Genomic DNA, 18843 nt, shown 5'->3' on the forward strand with positions numbered 1-18843 from the left:
AATTTATTTGTATCCCGCCCCTCTGAGAACAATTTTACCTGGCTATGAAGCTGCCATGGTCGGTAGTCATCTTCAGCACACCGTCGATCAAAAATGGACTTGTAGTCAACTTTCACTAGCTGCCACTCTGAGCGATGGCTGAAATGCCCAAAAACACTGCACAAAACAATTAAATGTAAATTTAGGATATTTCAGTAGTCTGTGTTTTGCTCAGAATCACAGAATTGCACAGTTGGAAGAGACCCCAATAATCATATAGATCAAATTCCTGATAATGCTGAAATCCAGAGCTGAAGCAAAATTTGATCATTCAAAATCTGATTAAATGCTTCTAATAAAAGAGAGTTTATTGCATATTGACATACTCCTCCATTGTTGAACAGTTCTGTCAGGAAGTTCTTATCAATGTTTAATATTGGCAGGATACAGACCGCCCCTTTGGGAGGGCCTGCACCCACCCCTTTCCCTGACGGATCGGGGCCTCAGAGGCCACAGCGACAGCCCTAGAGGCCCCGGTCTGCTGCTTTTCCAGGCCTTGGGGAAACAGCTAAAAGCCGCTTCTCCGTGGCCTGGAAAGGGGTGTCCTTGGGGCTTCATGCCCCAAGGACACCCCGACAGCAGTGGGGAAAGAGAGAAAGGGGCTGCTTGGCCCCTTTCTCTTTTGTATCACTGCCGCAGCCATGTAAAGGCTGCGCCAGTGATCCAAGAGGCTAAAGGAGCTCTGTTTCGGAACTCCTTCTGGCACCGCTGAAAGGGTGCCACAAGCGCCTGCAGCAGCACCCATGCATCATACCTGCGCTGCTCCATTTGGAGGCAGTGCAGCCATGACATCATAATGGCGGCGCCCATGTAGACAGGGTGCCACCATTACCACGCTGCGGTTATGTGCTAGGGTTGAGGGGTGTCTGTAAAGGATGCCCCAAGGCAACCCTAGCATGTATCCAGGCTGGCGCAAAGCGCCGATCTGAATACAGCCATTAATATCCTTTCTTGGAATTTGACTCTGCTGGTTGTGTGTGTGTGTGTGTGTGTGTGTGTGCTGGAGTTCATGGAAATTCCTTTTACACATTTTAGAAATTTCTGCCTTCCTCCCCAATTTACCTATCTTATGTAGCTTTTCCACTAAATCATTTTTCTGTGTATTTTCTTCAATTATGCACATTTTAGTCAGTAACATTATAAAATATGCACATATTTCATTTATGCTTTATTTTTTGGGTACACCATGTATGTTTTACAGATGCTCAAGACAACGTATGCATTTTCTCACATTTCCATGGGAAGTGCAAAAATTCTTCTGCTGTCAAAACCCTCCAGTCAAAAATGTGTGACAATGTCACTGGGAATTCTCTGGCCTTTAATACCTAGTGATGTGTGTATGTGAGAGAGAGTGTATGTGCCTTCAGGTCATCTGTTGACTTATGGCAACACCATGAATTTCATAGAATTTTCTTAGGCAAAGAGTATTCAGATGTGGTTTTGCCAGTTTCCTCCTCTGAAATATAGCCTACAGCACCTGGTATTTGTTAGCAATCTAAGTACTAATTAGGGCTGATCCTGCTTAGTTTCTAAGATCAATCAGGATCTGGTATTTTGTCCATAAAATGCCTGATTAGAAACTTGCTTGGGAATAGTACATGTGTGGTGCCAGAACAGTGGTTTAGATTTCATTAGTCAGATTTTACCTATTGATGTTTGGACATATTTATATTAAAAACATAGTTAGATTTTGGTTCAAATTATTTAAATCAATGTTCCTAACTCATTGACTCATTATCTCCCAAAAACATGTAGTGGTCTGATTCATAATTCCTGTGACAAATGGCAATTGAATATTCATAGTATTAAAGAATTCTTTTGAAATAAAACAAATCAATCATTTCCAGCTAAGATTGCCAATCAAATAAAGATTTTCTAATTGGATTAGTAACTAGGATTGATTAAACCAATTAGTTGAAATATAAATATATGTAAGTACTCTTTCACCAAATTCTCCAACTATGTATTTTAAAATGAATGTAACAAAATAATTTGTCATGTATGATATAATAAACTAGAAGAAAGGTATTTCATTTTTTCCCCCGGTGGTGGTGGGGAACTTTGTTACTATTGCCAGAGTTAAATAGATTAAAAAAATCAAGCAACCCAGGAAGCAAGCAATTTATCCTATGTTTCCCCGTTAAAATTTATCCTAACAATTACTCAACATTTGCCTGTTTTGATTAATATACTGAATAAACCTATTAAAGATTTATTATTTATATGAAATTAAAGTGCATTTTTGTGCTGATACTAATTAAGTTGGTAATTTAGACAGAACTTCATGAATTTGAACAAATTGAAGATTTGATCATCAAATATTAAATGTGCTTTATCAAACAAAGTGATATAAATGTAAGTTTCAAATAAGAATAGTCAATATTATAGTAACAAATACCAGTTTAGTTAATATTCAGATATACAATCTTTGCTAAAAAGCCAAATATCAGTGCATGTGATCTGGATTTGGGAATAATCTTAACCTGGATTTGGAAAAAGGCAGGATGATGACAATGATTATAGCAACATCAAATGTAGCCGTGAAAAGTCTTTCTCCTATATTCTAAGGTGATATGAAATATTATCTTACTATTAAGATTTATGTTTTTATGTATGTGCCTTCAAGTTGCCTGTTGATGTATGGCAACCCTACTAATTTCATAAGGTTTTCTTAAGCAAGGAATAGTAAAGGCTGGCTTTGCCAGTTCCTTCTTCTCAAATATAGCTTACAGCACCTGGTATTCATTGGAAGTCACCCATCCAAGTACTAGCTAGTGCTGACTTTGCTCAGCTTCCAAGATCAGACAGATAGTGGTGTCTTTAGGGTGTTTAGGCCATCTGTGAAACTTTATGTACTAGAGTAAATGTGGAATGGTTTCCATCCAATTTATGCAAAAATATAAATTATTAACATTTTCTACATACGTCATTATCAAGGTCTCTTCTCCGGGTTCTCCTAGGACTCCATCAACAAAAAGGGGGATAGATGTGAAGCTGTACTTGCTCCAGGATCTTCCTTCATCAAAACTTAACCTGGTAGAGAAAAAACAACAACAATGGGGGGGCATCTTCTCTGGAAGATGATCATGGTCCAGATATAAGAACTCTGAGATACATAATAAAGAAATGACTTCTCACAAACAGGTTTCAGGACAGAATGATTAAAGGTATGATTTGCAAGTCCCTAAAACATTTAAGCACCAACAGTGGAGAGAAAAAGACATGATTTCCCCAGGTGAACACTGCTGATACTTGTGACTCAAAGGCACAAATTAAATATCCCACAGAAACATTGTGCTCCATTATGGTGACAGGAGAATATTTATAATCCACTCATTGTTGTGCCTTGGACCCATCATCACCGTGCACCCCTCACCTGCCACCACCATCATGTCCTCTCTGAAGGCCCACGTCATGGCCCACAATAGTGGAAATGGAGTGCCTGGCTACACCCATGTAGCCAGGCACCTCATTCTGACATCACAGATCATGGCAAGGGCCTTAAGAGTGGACACAATGGTGATAGCAGGTAAAGGGCACTTGGAGCTGTCCAGTCTTCCAGATGTTGCCACAGAGTTTCAAGGAAATTCCATGAGAAACAGTTGGTCTTTTTAGACATGATTAAGGACCCATTGAGCTGGGATTGGTCTAGGATCCCCAGATAGGCATCTGGACTGGCTAATCCCTTTACCTTGTGACTAGCAATAACTGTTGACTGTTCCAATTTAAATTTTGGGAAATCACATTGTTCTCAAAGTCAACTTGCTATCAGAGCATTTCCATAAAATTCTGTGTAGAATTTGCACAATTTGTTCTTACTGATACTTTTTAAAAGTCCTGTATCTAATTATTTCTTCCAGTGCAGAGGGTTAGTACTAGGTCGTTTTCTGGTATCTTTCATGTCATGTACTTGATCTTCCTTTATTTAATTTATTTTAAATCTGAAATGAAATTTAACCTTCAAGGTAGGCAGCAAACACATAGGAAGGTCCTTGTTAAGAGGCAAGCAGAACCTTTATGATAGATTGTTGTTATGACACCAAAGCTGGGGTAAATATTCCTATTGATTTAAAAGTTTTCATGCTGGCCATGCTACTAAACGACTGAATTTTGGGGCATAATTATTTCAATTTCAATTTATAGTTGAGTATATACAGTAATTCCTGCACAGAAAATGCTGTTTTCTATGTCAGTTCAACCATGTGTAAATTTTATGCAGAACAAATTCCAAATTACAGCGGAGGTTTTTTTTTCTGCACAGGAATTAATATTTCTATATTGAAATATTTTCTACACAGAAAATTATCTTTCCTTTACAGATAATGTTATTTACAGCACAAAAAACAATTTTGCACAGAATAGGTCCCAAACTCTGAAGACTTTCATCATTCTAAGATTCTTCTTGTCAGGGTTTCTCAATAGTAATTAATTAAATAAATATTTTTGACCATTTCTCATTTTTTAAATTCTTTCCATCCCTATATTAAGGGCCTATGTGTTGTACCATTCTGTTTTATAGTGGCCAGACCAGTCTATAGGAAAGTTCCATTTAAGCTGTTCCCCAGAAATTGATATTGAGAAGCTTTCTGTCTTTCACACTAGAGGTAATATATAGCTATCATGACTGGTAGTGACTGATGGGTTCATCCTCTAGAAACTAAAATGTATATGGAAATCCTATTTCAATTTAAGAATGAATCAAACATGGAATGCAAATTGTTATTACATTTTTAATTCAATAAGACATCTAACTATTTCATTCTAATCCAAATTAAATATTGATGGTAAAGGGTTTCTTTTGTTGCAGATCTTATGTGTGAAACTGCAATCATTGCTTTGGTGTGATCAAGAGAACAAGCATGTAAGTTTCTTAATTGGCATATCCTAGCACTTAGTTAAAATATTTAGTCATGGTCTAGCTGCCAGTGGCGTGTAATATATAATGAAGGACTCTATGACTAATGAGATCAGAGAAGTCACAGTAATTACCAGAGATGTCTGATAGGCAGAGATGTATGTTTCATGGCAACCAAAACCCCACCTTGATCCAGATAAAGAACACTGTGCTCTTCTTCAAAGATCTGGAGAAACACATAAAAAGACAAAACATTTAACTCTTCTCAGTGGGGGAAACAATTCTGTGACCAGATGGTGACCAGTTTCTTTTTTAAGCAATGTATATTTAAAATAACTGTAGTGATTTGCATGTTGGACTAGAAGTCCTGGAGACCAGTGTTCAAATACAGGTTTCAAATTCCAATCAGCCATGGATACCTACTGTGTGACCTTGGACAAGTAACAGTCTCTTAGCCTAAAAGAAAGGCCACTTCAAACCTCTGAATAAATGTATCCAAGAAGCCCCCTCCCCCATGATAGGGTGAACATAATTTGAAGGCACATAACAGCAACAAATATATTAGAATACAATAGGGATGAGGAGCTTGCCACCCAGCAAACCAAACCAAGCTTTCATTGCAATCAGGTGGATTTCCCACTTGGACCAAAATGTATCCCACTGCTCACACGGCAAACATATCCACATAGTTTATCATGTTTGAAATGTTTATCAATTAGGAGATATTCTGCAGGCAAAAAACAACTCAAATCCAAATTACACTTTATTTTGGAGCTGAAAGCAAACCTCTTTCTTTGTCCACATTGAATTATGAAATCAAACTGGTAAAAATACTTTTTAGAATTTGTTATACAAGAGGACTAAATCTCCCTTGCAACACAAATTATATTCCAAATAAGCCAAGATGCACTTTCACAATACTAAATTGCAGAAAGTATTAAAAATGTGGCCAAGCCCTTCAGTTGATTATCACGCTTGTCTCTGGTTTTCCAAACAAAAAAGGGCCAGACCATCCATGAGCTGAAGTGAGGTAGCTGACTCTAATGATAGATTACCAGAAATGGCAAATGCTCCACTGGAAGGGAACTTGCTACTCTAGGGGCTGCTTTGCACAACTCACCAGAGCTGAGAACTTCTAAATGCCTGTTTTTCAATAATCCACAGAGCCAGGCACAATGGGATGAATGATCTGGAAAACTGCCTGTGCTGTGGTGGAATTTTAATTAGTAGCCATAAACACATTTAAATATATATTTAGAATCAAGTAGACAAGCAGTGATCCTCAACATTTTATGTACAAAAAACAAAGTAACTATCAGTCCAGCACTTACTCTTTGCTTTGTTAATTCCACTTAAGTATGTACTTGATTCTACTTTATGAGGATAGTTATTGCATATTAATTAAATGCCAACTACTTACTGAAAACATATTTACTGATGTGCAACAACCATGCATTGTGTTATCCATCTTATTACCCAATTGCCAAAGCTCATTAAACGCTTGTGCTCAGTGTAATGGATATGCAATTAATTTACAGACAAGGAAACAAACAAAGGATGTTGAGAAGAAAACATTTGTTTGGAAATCATCATTTCTAGTTTTGAAACATGAACTGAAAGTTGTTTTCATCATGAGCTTTTTTTTTCTTGATAAGCAAATGTTTTAAAGGTTTAGTTCACCAATACTTTATTCTAGGAGATCCATCATGCTGAAATCTATGTGAATTCTAAGGGACTGTGCATGAATATGAATATCATGGATTTACACAATAATTATTTTTATCTTGACTGTTTTTAACTTCATGCTCATTTCACGAACATGGTCTAAAAAGTTAAGCAGAAGATGAGGATGGGGTTCCTACCACCTGGATTTCTTTAATCCTTCTGCAGATGTCTTGAACTCATCACAGTGCCAACTCTTTCAAAACAGTGACTCATTTTCTTTTGGTGATGTTAGTTATTGGAAGTTACATTTCCATTTATTCCTAACTACTAGTTGCCAATGGCTCCGATATTGCATTTGCCAGTTCTTTTAGTACCCTTAGATGTAGTTCATCTGGTCCTGGAGACTTAAATTCATTTAGATTAACAAGGTATTCCTCTACTATCTCTTTACTTATTCTCTGCTGAAATTCCCCTATTCTGTCCTATGCTCCATTATCCTCAGGCTGAGCGCCCTTTTCCTTTTCTGAGAAGACTGAAGCAAAGAAGGTGTTGAGTAAGTCTGCCTTTTCTCTGTCCCCTGTTAACATTTTGCCATCTTCTCCACACAGTGGCCCTACTGTTTCCTTCTCCTTCCTTTTGCTGCGGACATATCCAAAAAATCCCTTTTTATTCTTTTTAACCTCTCTAGCAAGCCTGAGTTCATTCTGCGCTTTAGCTTTTCTGACTTTACCCCTACAAATGCCTGCTATTTCTTTGAATTCCTTTTTCGTGATTTCCCCCTTTTCCCATTTCTTATACATGTTCTGTTTAAAACTTAGCTCAGTTGAAAGTTCCTTAGTCATCCATCCTGGTTTCTTGAGACACCTCCGATTTTTCTTTCTCAATGGAACTGTTTGAAATTGTGCCTTCAGTATCTCTCTTTTGAAAAACTCCCATCCGTCCTGAACTCCCTTCCCTTTTAGTTTTTCTGACCACAGGATCACCCTCAATACTTCTCTAAGTTTACTGAAATCCACTCTCCTAAAGTCTAGAATGTGTGTTTGACTATGCCTGGCTTCTCCTTTCCATTGTATAACAAACTCCAGGAGAACATGGTCACTTCCACCTAAGGATCCCACCACTTGCACCCCATTAACCAAGTCATCCTTGTTGGTTAGGATCAGATCCAAAATAGCTGACCCCTTGCTGCCTTTTCCACCTTTTGGACAATGAAATTGTCTTCCAGGCAAGTGAGGAATTTGCTAGACCTTGAGGATTTTGCTGAGTTTGACTTCCAGCAAATATCAGGATAGTTGAAGTCGCCCATCACTACTACATCTCTCTTTTCTGACTGTGTGGTCATCTGTTCTAGAAAGATATCATCCAATTCCTCAGTCTGACTTGGGGGTCTGTAGTAGACTCCCACCGTAACATCCTTGTTGTTTCCTTCCCCTTTAATTTTTATCCAGATGCTCTCCACCTGGCTTCCATGATTGATGTCCTGGATCTCTTCACTGGTGTAAATATCTCTGACATATAGTGCTATTCCTCCTCCTTTCCTGTTTGGCCTATTTCTCTTAAAAAGGTTATACCCCTCTATTTCCACATTCCAATCATGAGACTCATCCCACCAGGTCTCAGTGATGCCTATTATATCATATTTGCTTTGTTGTACTACTACTACTACTACTATTATTATTATTATTATTATTATTATTATTACACTTTATTTCTAAAGTGCTGTAATTATACACAGGAGTTCAAGTTCATCTTCCTTATTTCCCATACTCTGTGCATTAGTGTAGAGACATCGCAGACCACGGGTCCCATTTACTTGCTGCTTGTGCAAGTTTTTTTGCCTCCCACTGTTGGGTCCTTGCACTTTTTTTCTTGTTTCCTCTATGTCTGTTTGACTATTTTCTCTAGCCCTTTCGCCTTCCTTAATATTGTCTCCCTTCCCCACGGAACTCAGTTTAAAGCCTGAGTTTCTTGAAGCTTTAGTAGCCAGTCATCTATCTCAGGGATTTCCTGTCCCCCCCCCCCCCCCCCAAATGTTGAGCTATTGTCATTCTGGCTGCTGATATTAAGTATAACAAAACATGCTAATATTTTTTTTCAATTTCAGATGGAATTTTGTTATGCATATTCAGGAGATATATTTCCAGTCTTGGTTCAAATTTTATCTGCAACATCTTTTCAATCAATACATGAATTTGTTTCTAATATTTTCTTTCAATTTTGGCCAGTGCCACCATACATGGAACCAAGACCCCATAGCTGATTGACACATTTTCAACTTTTCAAAGTAGAAGCTCATGTTAGTTCACTGTTCTGACATGCTGTTTTTGTGTATTTAGACACCCTTTCCCATCAAGAATGAGAAGACAGACTAGGGTCTCCTTGGGGTCTGCTCCCAAACTTTGGAAATAATTCCCAAGGAAGGCTAGATTGTCTCCCTCTATAGCCTTCCTTCCACCAGCAAGACAAAACATTCTTTTGTCAGGCCTTTAGGCTGCATCCATACTGCAGAAATAATTCAGTTTGACAATACTTTAACTGTCATGATTCTATGCTATGGAATTCAGGGAAATATAGGTGCGTTACGGGATGTGCGGATGCTATGCATCCATGACGTCAAGATGGTGGCGCCTGTGTAGAACGGGTGCCACCATTTTGTACATACCCAGGACTTACTAGGGTTAGGGGCGTGTGTGGAATGGGCCATAGTTTGTTGTGGAAACAGAGCTCTCTGACAGGGAAGGCTAAATGTCTCACAAAACTACAATTCCCAGAATGCTGCTGCATTGAATCATGGCAGTTAAAGTGGTGTTAAACTGGATTATTTCTGCAGCTTTAGAAACTGATTGGAATGGGCTTTTAATGGTGTGTTGTTCAGTTTTGTAGTCATTTCATGAACATGGTGCTACCATAGCCCATGCTTTAATAACTATTATTTCCTGGATATGTGAGACATTAGGCTTACCCACTTATAGTGAAGGATAGAGTCCTTTCCAAGAGAAGGTTTTGTAACTCCTCTGAAATGAGGTCAATATATCCAACATATCAGTGAAGCTTACCCTAGGCAGGGAAGTTGAGCCAATTCCAATTTGCAATAGAATTTCATTCATTAAAGAATGAAGCACAAGAGACACCAAGAAAGAGTCAAATTGGTTTTCAAATGAAATGAGCAAGCAAACTGTTAGCTAACTAAACTTCACTAACTCAGCAAACAATTACATTAGCCCTGGACTTGCCTGGCATAGTTTGAGGCTGGCCTTGCCTCATTCATGTCCATGTAAAGAGAAAGAGAAATTCTCTTCTACAAAGTAATTGTTCATGGAGATGTCCTGCTTCCGGGATGGAAATTCACACTGGCCAATGGTTTTCCCAGTGTTTACACAGGTATATAAAGAATGTAAGATGTGAGAGGATGCTGAAACTCTACATATACTTTGTTGAGAGATATTTCTGATGGCAGGACAAGTGAATGGATCTATTACAGCATTCCACTGAATTCAGTAAGGATTACTCCCAAGTTTGGTGTGCCCAGGATTTCTAAGCATTTTGTTGAAAATAAGCCCTACTAAATGCAACAAGACTTCCATATGATTAGACATGCACAGTGTTACACTGTTACTCTTATATTTTAATTTTTATGTGGCATTTTAGAAGCTGTTTTATATCTGCAGCAATTTTTACTGGCAGCTTTGGATATAGCTGGAATATGCAATGTTTTCTGAAGGTTCTGATAACCAGGAGGGGAGGTTAGTATAGCTTTCATTACAAGTTAATAAGGATATTTCACCATGAGTAATAGCATGTAAATAATGAATGACATTTTCCTGTTCTCATAAAATAATAAGAATGGGAGCAAGGATCAACAAGAGAACCAGAATGGCAATGAATTTAAATAGAATAGAGGAAAGTATTTCATTAAGCAGTTAGACTGCATAGTACCTGAAATAGACTATTATAAATGACCCAAATGTGACAATAGTATAAGGATTTGATATATCTTAAACAATAATATAGCAAATAATGACAAGATTTAACTGAATATATTTATGATTAAGACAACAGTCAGACAACATTTCATATTACAAAAGGATGCTCTAGATTCAAAATGTGGTCTGACCTTTAGAAAATATGGAATTCAGTTTTGGCATTTAGAAAATGGAGACTTGGTTCTTAAACTCTTGATAGAAAATGGTTGCTGACAGATAATTTCACTCCAGGTCTTATGAGCATCATGTTTTTATGATATATGCCAAAAGGAAGAAACAGGAGATCCCTGGGTTCACCCCACAGGAGTTGAGACTTAGGCCTAAAGCAGACAGGCCAAAAGGATCATGCCGGGACTGAGAAACTCCCAATTGTGCTGGGACTATGGCGACTACATGGGCCTGCTCTGAAACGGGCCACTGCCACAATCCCAAACCTGCCTCCTGGCAGGAGTGGCTTTTTGCCACTCCTTTTTCTGCTGGCTTCTCTTGGCTGGAGCACTCTCCATGTGGCTCCTGCCTGGTTTGGAGGCATGCGTCATCTTCACACCATGCCGAATGCAGCCTAAAGTTGACACTTTTTGTCTATCTGCTTCAGGCCTTCATGTCACAGTTTGGAAAAGTTCCTTGTTGTGGTCTACAGCTCTTACAGTCCTTTGACTGGTATTACCCATGACTATGCTGGCTGGGAGTTTGAGGAAGTTGTCCAATAAGCTGAAACTCGGGCGGGATACAAACCGCCGCTTTGCGGCGCTTCCCCGCCGCCGCCGTTTGCTCCGCGCGGGAGCTGCAGCAGTCAAACTGCGCGGCTCCCGCGCGGAGCAAAAAAGAAGCTCCATTTCGGAGCTTCTTCTTGCGGCGCCTCTATGACGTCGCGAGGCGCCTGGCGCGGACTCGCAACATCAAAGGCGCCGCGACACGTCTGGACGCTATGCGTCCAGTACGTAAAGATGGCGGCGCCCATGTGGAAGGGGCGCCGCCATCTTGTACGTATTGCATACGTACTAGGGTTAGGGGGGTGCGGAAGCACCGCCCCTTCCTAACCCTAGTACGTATACAATACGTACTATATGGCGGTATGTATCCCGCCACAGAGTTCTAAAAGGTGTCCAAGAAGTGCCTTTTTGAAGGGCAAGTGGTCATGATCATGGACAATGAGAAAAAAGTTTCTCACTTGAATGCTTGCAATACTCCCCTACACACAGAGACACTACACTGCAGTAGAAATCTCATTACTCATTACTGATCTCATTACTTTTATTATTTAGAGATAGCTGGCATGTTAATTTACTTGCTAAAATTTACCTGTTTGTTGTTCTTTGTTGGCACACATGACCAAACATAAGAAAAAAATGTTTCTAATTTTCATGGTTTCATTCTCTCTACTCCCTCCCCCCATATATGTGTAGGTATATAGATGTGTGTGTGAGCTCACATTTAAATGAACTAGCTCAATCATAAAAATATGGTTTTAGTGTGGTTTTAATGTTTGTAATTTTATATTATTTTAGATGAGATTTTAACTGTTTATTGTAATATGTTTTTAGAATTTTATTTGTGAGCCGTCTTGGGTCCCCTCTGAGGAGAAAGGCAGGATATAAATAAAATAAATATATAAATATCATGATAATGGATAAATGAGATGGTCTGAGATTATATAAGCATATCAAGAGACTAGATATTTTAAATGTATACCAAAAGTGATTCAGAACAAGTGCTATCTGTGCATGTTTTGAGTTAAACACATACAGTGGGTTTACAGAGAATCTACTGTATATACTTGACTAAAAGTCAACCTTGTTTATACAGTATGTTCAGGACAGGTTTTGGGGCCAAAATTGTGGATTTTTATATGACCCATGGATAAGTGAAGGATAAAACACAAGGGCATGCAAAAAAAGATCTAAATGATGAATCAAAGGGAAACAATGCCAAGGAACTTGCAAAATCCCAGCAGCTATAACTCTTGTGCTCACCCTAAAAGCTGGATGGATGAGAGAGCAGAGGTGGATCAGTGCTTCCAGGACAGATTACACTCTTGCCTTTTACCAGGGGATAGTTCTCTTTTTACTAAGAGTTAAAGTACAGTACTTACATTGACCCATGGATAAGTCAACCAAGTTTTATGGGTCAATTTATTTGACTAAAATTTCTAGACTTATACATGATTGTATACAGTATGTCTCCTTTAGGCTACAATGTTCTTAACAATATTCATTTAACTGATGTCATTGTTTGTTAATTGTTGTTGGTCCCTCACCTTAATCCTCCTCCTCCTCCTCCTCCTCCTCCTCCTCCTCCTCCTCCTCTTCTTCTTGGTGGTGTTGTTATTAGTATTATTCACGCTTAACTTTATTTTGGCCATTTGAGAATTTTAACTAAATAGGAATCTTAATCATCCCTCATGTGATAGAACTAAATCAACTAAAATGTAATGGTGGACTCTAATGGGTACTGTGAAGGTGAGTAATAACTTCCTTAAATAACAGAAAAATCAGCTATAATAGAAACTACCAGAGTTATACAGTTAAAAAAGAGAGAACAATTTGTATCAATTCTAGAATCAAAAACTCTTCAGCCAGTCACTTGTTCAAAGGTCTAGTGTTCAAAAGGGTTCACACTATATATTCACACATTGCTATTACAAAGAGAATATAAACCAGGATACAGTTAATGTATCCAGTCCTACATGTAAGGTCCTCTCTCCTGCTATTCAACTAGAAATGGTAACATTTGTATTAGTTTTGGGCATGTTGCTTAACCGAAGTCCACAGTCTGGAGTGAAATATGAAATTAGTCTGCAGCATGTCACATCAGCCCGAATGGGTTATAGAGTGAGTTGTGCAACCCAAAAGCACTCTAGTATTTCCCTAATTGCTATGGAATGATGGATGTTTCAATTCCCCATGAGGAAATAAAAGTCTGGGAAAACTGTCCTCCTCATCTCTAATGATGGTTTGTGGTACAATATGGGGGGAGTATGTTATGAAGAAAAACCAGCATGTGGTAATCCTTTGAATGTTGGACTAAAACACTAGAGACTAGGCTTTGAATCCATGTTGGGCCATGGAAACCCACTAGGTGACCTCAGGCAAATCACATTCTCACAGTGTCAGATGAAGGCCCTCATAAACCTGTTTTAAACAAATCCCCAACTTATGGCCTTAGGGCTGAAACAGACAGGCACAACAAAGCAGCTTCCAGCCTGTAAGGGTCTGCTTTTGTAAGTCATTGCAGGATGGAATTTCTGGCTGCTGGAGTCCTGTTGCCAGTGCTTCCAGGTCTTTACAGGACCAGGACCAAGCTGCTAGAATCCTGGAAAGACCAGGGCTAGCCAACTGGCACAGCCAGTTCACTCATGCAGGGCATCTGAAGCAGCTGAGTGTGGAGCCATTTAAGGGTTGCACTGGCCTCTCAACCCTTGCCACAGCAACACAGTCTTCTGTGCTGCCTGTAGTGACTCTGTTTGCATTTTGCCTTGTTAACCTTGCAGTGTTCAGATTTGGTCTGCTTCTTGTCTCTGCCACTGACCCCTTGGACTCATGAAACTCTGTCTTGCTGTGTTTAGACCCAGTCTACTCCTTTACTCTGCCTCTTGCCTTTGCCCCATTAGACTCCTGGACCTTGGTCTTGCTGTATTTATACCTGGCCTGTTTCCTGGCTCACCATCTGCCTCTGGCCCATTAGACTCTCTAAAGCTTGCCATCCATGGCCCTGGCCCTTGCAGCCTCCTTGGAATCCAGGCTGCCCACACCTTGGGCCCTGGCACAACTGCTTTGAAGGTGGGGTGTTTATATGATGCACACCTCCAAAGCAGGTAGAAAACAAAATGAAGCTATGCTCCAGGACTTAAAAAAAATGTAAAAAGAAGCAGGGAGGTACTGACTTAGTGTGGAGAATGTGCATCTTCATGGCTGCTTATAAATTCCCCAACGCAAGTACGGGATGCAGCAAAGCAAAAAAATGTGTGTGTGACAACCCCAATGGATTTAATTACAACATAGACAAACCAGATGAGTTCATGGGGTGAAGGGGCATATATGGGGGGGGTCTATTATTGTCACTCACACATCAATGATGCATTGTGTGAATCCTCAGAATAGGCCCAAAATGAGATTGTGGGCTAACGAACAACCCTATCCCACGCTGAAGTATCCCCTCTTTATCTGGAGTAATATAAATACTAATGGCATCAGGGGAAAAAAAACCAGTTCATATTATATTTCCCCCACTGTTTGCCTTTGGTACTTACTTGTCTCCAAGTGTTGCCAGCATCAGATGAAACAAACATGCTGATATCTTGTTCTGACAACTCTGTTCCAATATTACCTGTAAGGAAAACACTGTTAGATGCAATGACACTAAAAAAAAAAAAAAAAAAAAAAAGGGGGGGGGACAGTGACTCAAAAAGACAGGAGTGCTTTCTGCAATAATTTGGCTTTACATAATTTTTTAAATGTCTTATGGTTGGCTGCTTTAATCTTTTATATGAGTAATAATAATTATGTATACAGGAATTTCAAACATCAGACCTTCATATACACTTTAACTTGCAACAATGATGCTATGGAACATTAGTATTGTTGTCAGTGCCAACATGGAGATAAAGGGTGACAGAAGCTTGTCTCAAACCCTTTACTCTGAATATTTCAATCAGGAATGTCCTAGTTGGCAATTCAGTCTCCTGTCCACTGAAACACATCAGCTTGAGTTTTTATGGTCAGTTTTTTTTAAGTGATGCATAATTATAAACATCTATATATAGAGAGAATTGAACATTTCTTACCAGAGGCCACAATGATGCCAGGGGCTGTATCCCGACTAGCAATGTTGCCTGAAGTGTATGGATTCTCTGAAACCTTCAGGTGGAGATGTAGGGAACAATATGGCTTGGAAACAAAAGGAAGAGACATTTTATACCTTCTTGAGTTAATGGGTCTATCATTCTCTAACAAATTAAATGGTTAAGGACAGAATTTCACAATTCAGAGGAAGTTGATTCAGATCCTATGGCAAGAAACAGGGAAGACTTTCACCTTCATGCATTGCTTTGTCATAAATCATGAAACCCAGTATTGAAAAAAGGTGAGGTATAATTGGAATAGCAGCAGTAGCAACAACAACATGCCTGGAGCTCCTGAAATGATGTGGCCCACCCTGGTAGTTCTTCCGGTCTTGACAATGGATTCAGGATATGGGGAACATCCCTCCTTTAGCCCAGCTGAAGTCAATGGAACTTAAGTCACCATTTTCTAATATACTATCTTCTTAAGTACATGTAACATAGTATATGGTGGTATGGTGTGTAAAAAAAAATGTTGTGCTCCATTTTTATCTTGTATAGTTTTAATTGATTTAAATATATTTTAAACTATTTTAACCATGTGCCTTTAAAGAGAATTATTATTTATTTTTACCTTTTGTATGAACAATTTAAGATAAACCTTTATCTTAAAATTTCATGAGCTGCTCTAGGCCCCATCCCAGGCGAAAGATGGGATATAAATTGAATGAATGAATGAATGAATGAATGAATGACCTTAAGCTATTGTCTGTCAATGTACACTCATCCCTACACATTTGCTAGGTTAGGGGCACAGGACCACCATGAATGTGGAAAAACTGCAAATAACTCAAGCACTATGCTTTTACCTGAGATAACACCACTCTAAAAATCTCTAGGTCTTTTAGTGCAGCTCTGTGGTCAACATCTGCCAGACATTGACCACAGAATTGTGCATGAGGAGCCACAAATGCCTAGTGGAGTGTTCTCTCCAGGTATCTCTAGGTCCTTCACTGTGACTTTTAGTTAAAGTTGACCATTGAGTAGCGCTGGAAGACCTAGATATTCCTAGAGAGAACATATTAATGAAATCCGTGAATAATCAAATCCGCAAAAGTCAAAGCCGCAAATGTGGAGGGATGAGTGTATATGTGCAGCAAGGTGTGTGGGGGGAGTATCAACTGTGTCATTTAGATGTTTCATAGAAAACAACAATATTTTGAAGTTGAAGGCTTTTTTTATTGTTTTTGCTTTTCATATAGACAAACATACATATATACATAGGACTATCACATACCGCATTGATAAAACATGACTCAAATTGACGTAATATAACTCCTCTATACATATCTAAAATAACAAGTAACACACATATTACTTCCCATTACTCAACTCTTCTACTTTTCAGATAATGATTTCTTTTGTTTTATCTTAAATTAAATTCTTTATTTGTAAGTTTCCTTCATCACAGCATGAAATTTCCCCTAAAAATAGAAAGGAAAAGTGAAGTCTAATTCCCTATATTACGGGAAAATGATTTACTTTAGTTGTATAACTATCTAAGGAAACTTTTGTTTTATTTTCTACCCCTCAATTCTATCATTTTGCATATTCACACCTTATTTACACACAATATTTTGTCAATGTCCTGCCAATCTTTTGAAATTAACTTAAAACAAAATCTTTTTAGCCATTTAAAGCAGAAGGATACATCATGCAGCCCTCCACATGTCAAAGAACCACAGCTCCTCGTGTCCCTGACTATTGCGTATGTTAGCAAGGGCTGCTCAGAACTGAAGTCTAACAATATCTGGAGGGTTTTATGAGTTCCAACAAGTTTTAGAGACTCACTTATGACTGGTGACTTAGGACAGCTGTGTATTAGCACAAAAGCAAAGACCATTTCATCTGACTAGCATCAGACATTACTTCAAAAATTACATAGATTTGAAGCAGAAAGAGACATTTAGTCTTAGCTTAACCCTGTACAAGTACCAGGTTTTATCAGCAATGTACTAAGAGGGAGGACAAGATGGTACATCTATATAGCGATATTAACCACACTACGGAGTTTATGATACAGGGGACAATTGGATGTATAAATGGTGTTTCATCTTGATATTCCCTCAATTCTGCTAATGGTTTTCACACAACTTTGAGATGAAATGTGATTAAAGTGTCATTATCCTGTGAATAGCCAGGCAAGAAACAGCAGCAAATAATTAATGGGATTTTCCCATGAATGGCTTTTTGCTCTTTATTGCCTAGTTATTTATGGGATAATGGCTCTTCTGTTAATCTCATTTTAATCATGTTTTAATGTTAACTGTGCAATTTCCAAGAGTTAATCACTGTTTAAACTCCACATTCCTCCCCCCCGATGTGATAAACTCCTACATCCTCTGCCTCACAGAAGGCTTAACTTGGGAGGGGATGCCATGTATGGCATAGCACACCTACATTTGGCTTCCAATATTTCACTGTTGAATATATACCAACCTATTTGGTACCTGTTGGTTACCTGCTCAAACAAATGAAAGAACAGGATGGCAATGGAACTGTGTAAACAGAGTAATTTTGTGTTCGTGTCATGCCTTCCAGAATACTTAGCCCAAACTAGCTGCTTCCCTCCTTACTTATATACTGAACTATCTTTCCTTTTCAACAGCATTGACTACTGTATTTTGGACAAATGTGTGAACACAGATAGCCAATCAACCCTGGCCAGTAAAAAGACAGATTGCTGCCAGGATGCCATTTAGGGTAAAAATGGCTGGTAGAAGACTGGGCTGTCCTCTGGATATACCCCCTGGATGTGACTGCCTCTCTGTGACTAATGATACAAACTGATCATCTTTATCAATGACTTGGATCACAGAATTGGGAGTATACTGAACAAATTTGCAGATTACACCAAATTAGGAGGAACAGTTAATACCCCAGAGGTCAGGATCAAAATTCAAAATGACCTTAATACATAAGAAAGCTGGGCCAAAGCTAACAAAATGAATTTCAACACAGAGAAATGTACGGTACTGCACTTAGGGCAGAAAAATAAAATGCACAGATATAGGATGGGTGACACTTGGTTGAACGAGACAATGTGTGAAAGGAATCTGGGAGTCCAAGTAGACCACAAATTGAACATGAGTTAACAGTGCGATGCGGCAGCTAACAAGGCCAATGCGATTTTAGGCAGCATCAATAGAAGTATAGTGTCTAGATCAAGGGAAGTAACAGTGCCACTATATTCTGCTCTGATCAGTCCCACCTGGAATATTATGTCCATTTCTGGGCACCACCATTTAAAAAGGATGTTAAGAAACTGGAGTGTGTCCAAAGGAGGGTGACTAAAATGGTGAAGGGTCTGGAAACCATGCCCTATGAGGAACAACTTAGGGAGCTGGGGATGTTTAGCCTGGAGAAGAGATGGTTAAAAAGTGATAAGATAGCCCTGTTTAAAATACTTGAATGGATGTCATATTGAGGAGGGAGCAAGCTTGGTTTCTGCTGCTCCAGAG

At 38.9% G+C, this 18843-nt stretch overlaps 1 protein-coding gene across 1 annotated transcript in view; it reads right to left on the reverse strand.

The window, feature by feature from the left end:
- SORCS1 (sortilin related VPS10 domain containing receptor 1) overlaps positions 1 to 18843 on the reverse strand; it is a 539126-nt gene that overhangs the window by 83194 nt on the left and 437089 nt on the right. Inside the window, exons 11-15 of the mRNA XM_089508330.1 lie at positions 15326 to 15428; positions 14792 to 14868; positions 5029 to 5120; positions 2965 to 3072; positions 39 to 156 (exon numbers count right to left, since the gene is read on the reverse strand). Of these exons, the coding sequence (XP_089364456.1) occupies positions 39 to 156; positions 2965 to 3072; positions 5029 to 5120; positions 14792 to 14868; positions 15326 to 15428 (498 nt within the window). The remainder of the gene's footprint in view (positions 1 to 38; positions 157 to 2964; positions 3073 to 5028; positions 5121 to 14791; positions 14869 to 15325; positions 15429 to 18843) is intronic.

Source organism: Sceloporus occidentalis, unplaced genomic scaffold, assembly GCF_023333645.1.
Source record: "Sceloporus occidentalis isolate IW3139 unplaced genomic scaffold, rSceOcc1.0.p SCAF_2, whole genome shotgun sequence".
NCBI lineage: Eukaryota > Metazoa > Chordata > Lepidosauria > Squamata > Phrynosomatidae > Sceloporus > Sceloporus occidentalis.